Genomic DNA, 10,000 nt, shown 5'->3' with positions numbered 1-10,000 from the left:
TGAGTAAGAGTGTGACATTTTTCTTTTTAACACTAGCTTAGATAAGGTTTTAATGCTAAATAAAATCCAAAACATGCGCTGAATAAGATGATATGTATTCCACAAGGTCAAGAATGGAAGTAACGATTTTACGGACAAAGGTTAGGTTGAATTGGATGGAGTAAAAGCATGCAAAATATGAGCAAAATGATATTCAAGTTCTAATCATTGGATATCGCGACAAATGAATGGTGATCAGCTTAGAAAATGAGATTTACTAAAAATGAGCAAAATATAGGACTAGAGATTTTGTCTTCCAAACGCATTTTGATTCGAAAAATAAATGTATAGATAGGTGTGGAGCATAAGGCATTTCAGCTCAACTTGGATTACTCGGGTTTAAGACCCGCTTTTGTCATTTTTTTAAAAACATAACTTAGTTGTTTTTTCGGAGCTTTTTTGTTGTTATTGTTCTCGTTGCTGTTGTTTTGGGGATTTTTATTTGTTATTGTTGTTGTTGTTTGTTTGTTTGTTTGTTTGTTTGTGTTGATTGTTTTTGTTTTTGTTTTTGCTGGGTTTCTTTTTTTTTTCTTTGGGGGGGTGCTTTGTTGTTTTTTTTTTGTTTTTTTTTTATTTTACTTTTTAAATTTTTTTTATTTATTTATTATTACTTTTTTTGCATTTGAGGATGTTTATTCACATTATTGATTCTTTCTTCGTATGTTTGTTTTGTCATGTTTCTTTATCTGCCATGTTTGTTTGCATGTGTTTATGTATTTGATTTTGCTTTCTTATTATAGCTTGATCAAGATTAGTCCTTCCTAGTTTGCTCAATTAGACAACAAGATTCTTTAATGTTGATATTGTCCATTTTTTTTCTCAAAGGATTTGTGAGAAAGCTACATCTGGTGACACACACCTAGCAAAAACACAGTTAAGTGGAGGTAGTGAGTGGTTTTAATATGTTATACGAATTGATACTTTCAAAACTGATAATTGTTCTTATTCGTATTATCGAAATTTATTTGCAGTCAGATAACCCAATTTCTTATGGGCTCATTGTTGTAATGGAAATCTAAAAAAAATGAAGCAAAATATTGTCCATTACAACAATGTTAAACTAGGCCCATAAGTGGGTTCGGATGTCAGACCTGCATATTATATATATATATATATATATATATATATATATATATATATATATAATATATATAATTTAAAAAACGTCGCGAAAAAACGAATGTCGTACACGACTATCCATGATTCCAAGAAATGGAAATAGGTTTTATTAAAAGAATTACGTATTGAAATGCAGTACAGAATTCTCCAGTCTTTTCGTTTGTTATGATTGTTTGATTTGGGCATGAGGCAATGGACGAATTTCGCAGCCTAAATAGAAAAAATGTCCCCATTAACAAGAGTGGATTTGTAGTTTAGTGAAAGTATGCCATTTTGTTTGTGACCATATGGCGGATGGTTCGAGTCCTGCTGGCGGCGAATAACAATGTGTGGAAATACTCCTTTACTGACGTTCCCTAGCCATACTTGAGTGCAAAATGAAAAGAACCTTTCATGTTGTGAATATACAGTTCAGTGATGCTGTTAAGTCCTCTTTTAAAGTGCTTTGAACACTTTTATTGGATTTTGCGCTATACAAAGGTATGAAAATTTCAGTGACAGTTAAGCAAAGTTAGGTAGGAATGAGATAAATATACATTGAATTTTAGTGCGGAAGATACTAATTAAATACAAAAGCAAATGATTGGACTCATTGATCCATTCAAAAGCCTATAAACAATTACTTAATTATTTGAAAGTCGCTTTAGTTAGCGGAGTTAATAATGCTCTAGAAATTGCGTGTTATTCAGGCTCAAGCAAACTGGAATCCCATGTCACTCCTGTCTACTCACGATTCCAAGATATAGAAATTTACACAGACAGATAACACATCCATTAACAAAATGCTACACAGGGCTACTCTGGCGGCTGCTGCTGCTCTTTGCTGGATATGCAGAAGATGGCGGAGTAGCCGCCGAGTCCTTCTTCAACTCACTGGCAATCTGGACGAAGTTCATTGCCCAAATGATGCTCCACACCCATCCGACGATCACGAGGAAAGACACCATCTGGAGAAATGCTGCTAGGAGGTTGAAGCCGAAGGCCTTGGCAGGTTTTCCCATCTTCGTCTTGCAACCACACAGACATGTAAAGGATGATAGAAAAGTACCTGTGGAATAAATTAAGGATAAAATAGAATTAATGATTTTGTCTTTTCTTTTTATTTCAATAATTTTGAACATGCCTATGGCTGGAATACGTTTTTTTTCTCCTGTTACTACAACTAGATTAGTGGTTCACAAGAAATAGAAAGATAATTGGATGCATATTTTTATTCAATGTAAAAGTGTGTAATTTATGGTTTGTCGTCTCTGGTCGTGAATAAAATAATCATTTCTTATACACTATTAAGTAGCAAGCTACCCACGAAGAACCAAAGCAGAAGTCTTGAGAGAGGAAACATTTATTATGTTTCCGTCCCTAATTTCTTACTCTTCAGAGGGGTCACAACTCCTGAGTACCTTTATGTATCTGAATCTACATATACCAGAACGCTTGAATCGGTTTTGTATACGTTTCGGAAAAGATCATGATCACAGTAAATGGGCATAGACATAATAACTTCGTTAGAGCAATCACGCATGGAGCCGGTGCTTATATCGGTCACTGCAGCGTCAAAGAAACGGAAACAATTATTTGTTGTACTTTTTGGACGGGACACATCCGTCAATATAAAAATACTCTCCGTCAATTTTAGTGATGTGATTAATCATATCAAGTATTCATCAAAATATCCTAGATTTCTTTAAAATGGTGATTTGAGGATGCAGTATCAAAATATGCTATTTTCGACCATTTGGGTTGGATATTCTTTTCTAAAACTATCAGATCAGTCTTTTCGTCACTTAAATTTAATTTCTTTACGGTCGTCCACTTTATAGTGATGGTTGTACTATTTTCAATGTTATCTTCTTTTGACTCTTTCGATATCTCCGAGAATGGTGTATAAAGCTGTGAATCATCGGTATAAAAGTGGTAATTCATACCAGTCACTGTGAACAAAAGTGACCCATGGATCGAACCCTAAGGTAAACCATATCCAGTGATTGAGAGATCATAAAGCGCTGTTTATGATTACGACATGTTCACCACCTGTGAGATACTCACCAAATCAACTGAGTGCAGGGCCTTCCGTGGTAAATTATCCTTTTAATATATCCCCACCCCAGCATCAAGGCAGCGCAATGGCGATGTATAGATAATATGCGCTTGGCTAAGAAGCTCATAACATTGCCATCCGGAAGTACAACGGACCAACACACAAATCTGTGTGTAACCATGAACATTTATAGTGCGGTTGATACAGTTTAGTGAGAATCACTCACAAAAGCGGATGGCAAAAAACAATAACAAAGACTTGAGTGACGTCATCTGCGTTCTATCTATATAATGAACGAAGATGGCGGCTCTTTGTTATTGTTTTAGGCTTCTAATAAGTGAAATAGAACATAACCACGCCTCGCGAACAGTCTTCTGAATGTAAACAAAGGCAGTTACTACTTAACAAAAAAAAAAAGAAAACTAAACACCATTATCATGGACAATATGCGTAACTAAAATGCTCACTTATTCTATACGCCTGAATAGTTTTACCATCTAATAAAACTATGTACGACCGTTAACGTTTATTGTCTGATTGAGCGAAGTTAGTGAGAACTTATCACACAATGAGTGGTCGAAAAAAAAGTTATCACAAAGAGCAGAGTGATATCAATTGCTTCATATTTTTTTAATTATTCTTTTTGTAAACAACCAGCCCTATATTTTGTCCCAGCGGTCTTGAGGATGCGTCACAATACGCTTCAACAGTCATGTCGTCACTTCCCTCGTAATGACGCATGGTAACTTAGTAACTGGCTCTAAACTATCCGAACAATGGTGGCCGCCCTTATGAAATACTTCTCCGACGAGCATAAAAGTGTATCTAGAGGATAAAAACATTATAAATACGATCATGTTTTAACTTTTATACATTCTGATCACAAGACATATGAAAAGTTCTAGCCAGCATGAAGAATAAAAAAGTACCTATTTTCTTTGTTTAAAACCACGATGGCCGCCGTTGCTGGGCGACGTGACATCAGACTATTGAATCCAATTACCGCGTTTTGACTGGTCAACAATCTATTGGTAAATAAGAAATTAGCTCACTCAAGTCGACAATAACTGTATAATAATGCACCTAATTTTGCGTGATGGTAAGATTGATTTGGCGAGGAGAGTATTTTATTTGAATGTATACCATCACTCATCATTGTTTACATCTCTGTTATCTTGAACCGACGTTTACGATTTGCAGGTCTGACAACCAAAATCGTTGTAAGCTAGTTGTTGTAATGTAAATATTCGCAAACCAATGCAAAATGTTGTCCAATACAACAATGTTAAAGGAGATCTGCAAGTGTGCAAGTTGTCTTGGCGTGACAAATACAGTATAAATCATACTGCCTGTCTACTCCGGCAATGTGTTCAAAGTGTGTTCTCTCAGTGCAAGGTAAGGAAGGAAGAATTTGTTTAAAAGATGTGGACAAAAACATTGAGCTGATATCAATTCTCTCTCTCTCTCTCTCTCTCTCTCTCTCTCTCTCTCTCTCTCTCTCTCTCTCTCTCTCTCTCTCTCTCTCTCTTCTCTTCTCTCTCTCTCGCACTCTCTCTCTTCTCTTCTCTCGCACTCTCTCTCTTCTCTTCTCTCTCTCTCTCTCTCTCTCTCTTTCAATCTTTCTCATTCTCTCACTCGTTCTCTCTTTCTCTTTCTTTCCTTCCTTCCACCTTCTCTCTCTCTCTCTCTCTCTCTCTCTCTCTCTCTCTCTCTATCTATCTATCTATCTATCTCTCTATCTCTCTATCTATCTATCTCTATCTATCTCTCCCTCTTTCAATCTTTCTAATTCTGTCACTCTCTCTACTCTCTCTCTCTCTCTCTCTCTCTCTCTCGATCTCTCTCTCTCTTTCTCTCTTTCTCTTTCTTTCCTTCCTTCTTTCTCTCTCTCTCTCTCGCTCTTTCTCTCTATCTCTATCTCTCTCTTTCAATCTTTCTCATTCTCTCACTCTCTCTTTCTCTCTGACTCTCTTCTCTCTCTCTGTCTCTTTCAATCTTTCTCATTCTCTCTCTTTCTCTCTCTTTCTCTCTCTCTCTCTCTCTCTCTCTCTCTCTCTTTCTTTCTTTCTTTCTTTCTTTCTCTTTCTTTTTTTTTCATTTCCATTCATTTATGAACATCAAATTAATAGATGGGTGAAAGGTTGTATTTGTTGAATATTATCGAATATCGTAAGGAATATATTATTATTTTAACGCCCTTAAATAACTCAATCTATTCGTTAATGTAAAGGCAGTGGGCCAAACGTTTCCAGACAAAGATTACGAGACCCCTATTAAGTTCACCATCCTGAGCCAAAGAGCAAATTAACCACTTGACGGCCGTGGTAGTCGGGAAACACACGTCCATAAAACTTTGGCAAGAAAACTCGTCCTTCAACAATCGATCGATTTAAATGACACTCGCCTTGGCAAAAAAATCTCGCTAGGTCCCAGGTTTGAATGATTTTTGCCAAGATGAGGATCATTTAAATCGAACGATATTTAAAGGACAAGTTTGTTTCCTCGCCAAATTTTTTACTTCGTGTTTTCCAAGGTACGACAGTTAACTGGTTAAAGGTAATTAATGACACCAGAGAAGTTCGTGCATGCAGCCAAAAGCGGTTTGTTAGGAAGAGTTACCGCCCCATCGTACTTTCTGCTTCATACTTTTATAAATCTAATAATAATAATTAGTTTGAAAGTGATCAACTTTATTATTAAATTCATCACATATTTCAAATTTGCCTGCTTAAGAAAAATTTACAATTGAAACTTAAAACCTTTAAAATGTCCATTTTTCTTCTAAGCTGTACATTCTACATGCCTGATTATTTTTCCACAGCTTTCAATGCCCAAAGAATGCACTCATTGTAGCATTGTATAGAACGATAACTACGTGAATTACTAGCTAGAGTCTAAACCAAAAATATCAATGAACTGAAAATATCGTGGAATGGCGATTTTTAAAAGTTTTTTATTGCTAACAAAAACTCAACACCAAAAGAGCAGTAATATCCACAGTAACGCTAAGTCGGAGCAAAAATCCCTATATTTATTTAAATTATTTATTTTTATTTTTTTTACACACTATATTATTCTTCTAAAACTTACTTAAGTGTGTCATCATATGTATGCCCCATTCATTTTACACCGACCTTGCCCTTTTTGTACTAACCAAGGTTTATTATCCGTAACATACGCCCGCATTCATAATGGTGTAAAGGAAGCAACTCAGTAGTAAAAGACAATTGCATTTCTAGTGAATAAATTGGGAAACACTAGATCTAGATAGTTAATTTTATTTATTGCATTTTAAGACTCGCTCTGTGAAAATAAATCAAATCTGCCATCCTTCATTTTGGTTATATTGGATTTTACCGTACCATAGTTAAAATCTATGATGCCCATTTTCATGACTCAGTCAACGAATATTTCTGACCTCTGACATACAAAACGTGTTATATTTTTGGTTCGAATCAAGTTGAGGGTGGTTTTAATCGATTCGTATTTAATCTCTCTTTTTGCCAATATTTAAAAAAAAAACAAATTTAGACTGAGTTGTCCTTACGTTTGTTTTCCTCTTTAAATAATCATTATGCCTTTGTATAAAATTGTTTAATATGCTCTACTAAGCAGAGATATAATTTCCCATTTCAGTTGACGAAAAGTTATCTTTAGAAATTAAAATGCAGGTCGTAATTAGAGATTTCCATCAAAGACCGGCCAAAAAAATCTGACCATTTTTTTATGTTGGCCAGAAATGATTTCTTTAAGTATTGGTAAGTTTTAAATAACCCTTAACTTGTCAAAAAATTGTATCAAAATCTGGGACTTATTTGAAAAATGGTGTGCAGACGTTGGGGGGTGGCTTTAGTTAAAGAGTGATAGATATAAAAAGAGAGAGCGAGATGGTGGGGGAGAGCGGAGGAGACATAAGCGGGAGAGAGAGAGAGAGAGAGAGAGAGAGAGAGAGAGAGAGAGAGAGAGATAATGTGTCAGAAAGAAAGAAAGAGAGAGAGATAGAGAGAGAGAGAGATAGAGAGATGAATGATGATAAAGGATTACTGATAAGAAATAATGAACGTGTAAGAGGAATGCTCAAAGCGTATAAGAGGCTTACAGAATATGGTTCTCCTGGTATTGTTGTAAGTAGTTATTAACACCAGATTTGGCTTTAGGAATCGCCGAGGTCAGAATAATTTCAATAAACCAATCCCTAGACAAGCGGATAGTGAGGTGATGAAATCGTCTGGGCTGAGATTGATAGGTCGCAGGTTCATATTCTGAGAGACACTGGGATGTTTTACTCCTCAGTAAATTGGATTCAATAGTCTGATGTCAAGTCGCCCAGCAACGGCGGCCAGCGTGGTTCTAAACAAATAAAATCGGTACTTTTTATTTTTCATGCTGGCTAGAACTTTTCATATGTCTTGTGATCAGAATGTATCAAAGTCAAAACATGATCTTATTTATAATGTGTTTCTCCTCTGGATACACTTTTATGCTCGTCGGAGAATTATTTCATAAGGGCGTCCGCCATTGTTCCAATAGTTTAGAGTCAGTTACTAAGTTACCATGCGGCATTACGAGGGAAGTGACGACATGACTGTTGAAGCGTATTAATTACATATTGAAAATCTATATAATGAAATTGAAGTCCCTTCCATTATTCATTCCGAAAAATAAAAGATAATATTCAAGCGTCCGCCGCAGAGCCTCGCAGCAATGAGCAATGTGAGGTTAGGTAGATCCCTCATTAAGGAAAAAAACGGAACTCAAAATAGGCCTAAAAGAAACAAACCAAAAAGAAGTCTACATAAGATGGTTTCTATTGGTACAACGAGTCAAAGAACACGGAATTATCTGATACTGCATTACATGTAATGACTTACAAATTGAATATATTATACGTCTCTGAGAACCTTTATCAACTAGATATTTATGTTGAGAGAACCGACGCGTTGTAAACTAAATCTTAAGTCTATAATAAATTTTTAAGTTGCTGTTTTAATTGTACATCGGTACAAGGCGCGGTCATCAAAAAGTACAAAACAAAACAAATAACCACGAGAAACAACGTGTACTCATTGTAACCTTTGCACCCGACCTTTACTCATGTGCAGTTCTGATAATCCAGTTTTCCATGTAGTCACTTTTGTCATGGAAATACTCACAAACCAACGCTGCTTAATATTGTCTATCACAACAATATTCAATCTCGCAAATAATTTCGTTCGATTATCAGACCAGCAATGGATGTGTGCGTAGTTAACACTGCAAATACGAGATGTCTAACTTAACAATTATAATGAACTTTAGCATTTCAAAGCGTTTTACCTTCACCAAATATTGACAATTTTAACATATCAATATAGACTATTAAAACAATTGAAAATTACTGCAGACAGTCAAATTGTGTGGTAGAAGCTTAGAACTTAGAATAAAATAGTACGCAAACACAAATATCTTATACAGTATAATGTGATTTCACCTTTACCCTCGTCTGCCTAGGTCTAGACATCAATAGATTATGGGTTTTTTTAATTCATAAAGAGAGATTTTCAAATAAATTATTTGGAATTTCTAACAGGTTTTAATCACCGTATGGAGTCACTTAAGTTCTATGTTTATTATGGTTTCTCATACGGATACTGGGATAGATTAAAGTCTCCAATGCTCTAAAAAAACGCGAAGAGATTTTACTAAGGTGAGGGTAATGTTAATCCATCGATATTTAAAGGTCGAATTTTCTGGCCCAAATCTAAGTCCGTGTATTTTTAGAGTACTGCAGGATTGGTCTTTACTATACCAGGAACGTGGTAGACTTTCTCTTCTAATCTTACTGAAATGTTCCATCGTACACACCAATCACTTCCCAAGGGCCATCTCAAAATACAATTTCAATTTTCAACACAATACAATAGCTTTCCTTTGTTAGGAATGACGTTCTTTTTAACCCATTGATGGCGAGATTGATTTTTTAAAAAATATAAACATTATTCCGCCTGTTGTTATCCGAGTTGCATCGCTTTTACTGATATTTTGGTGAAAACTTAAGATGTCGTTCCAAGCAATTAGAGACAAAAGGGAAATAATTACAGCGGTTATTCAGGCCAAAATTCCATGTTCTAAGACTTTATACTTGATTTCATCCCCTGATAGAGGAAGGGCGTAAATTTCCATCATTGACCGAAATATAAAGGAGCCGATCAAGTTCATTGCAATTTCAATACAAGTCAACACTGCTTTTCACCCCAACGAGAGACGACTACATACAGATTTAAGGCCTCTCGCGTGAGATGAAACATTATTATGTGCAAGAGGCTATTCCCCAAGGTATATCATCGCGGTTAGAACGTTTTGACATAATTAAGGTGTTGTGAGTCCGAGACTTAACCTCTACACATCAAAGGTCAATGAGAGAAATGAGTTTAAATAGAAAGATACGGATAGATAGACCAACAGGTGTATAGATATAGATGATAGAGATAGATAGATAGATAAATAGATAGATAGATAGATAGATAGATAGATAGATAGATAGATAGATAGATAGATAGATAGAGAGATAGATAGACAGATAGATAGATAGATAGATAGATAGATAGATAGATAGATAGATAGATAGATAGATAGATATAAAGATAGATAGATAGATAGATAGATAGATAGATAGATAGATAGATAGATAGATAGATAGATAGATAGATAGATAGATAGATAGATAGATAGATAGATAGATAGATAGATTGATTGATTGATTGATTGATTGATTGATATTATTGCCTAATTGATTCGATCGACTTGTCGGCTGGCAGAATCAAT

At 35.3% G+C, this 10,000-nt stretch overlaps 1 protein-coding gene across 1 annotated transcript in view; it reads right to left on the bottom strand.

The window, feature by feature from the left end:
• The window catches only part of LOC144959399 (protein stum homolog), a 134,999-nt gene that overhangs the window by 6,004 nt on the left and 118,995 nt on the right, over positions 1-10,000 (bottom strand). Inside the window, exon 3 of the mRNA XM_078891980.1 lies at positions 2,033-2,206. Within this exon, the coding sequence (XP_078748106.1) occupies positions 2,033-2,206 (174 nt within the window). The remainder of the gene's footprint in view (positions 1-2,032; positions 2,207-10,000) is intronic.

This window comes from Berghia stephanieae, chromosome 1 (assembly GCF_034508935.2).
Source record: "Berghia stephanieae isolate SIO BIC M18660-M18661 chromosome 1, UCSD_Bste_1.3, whole genome shotgun sequence".
Lineage (NCBI taxonomy): Eukaryota > Metazoa > Mollusca > Gastropoda > Nudibranchia > Aeolidiidae > Berghia > Berghia stephanieae.
This window is presented reverse-complemented; position numbering and strand designations above follow the sequence as displayed.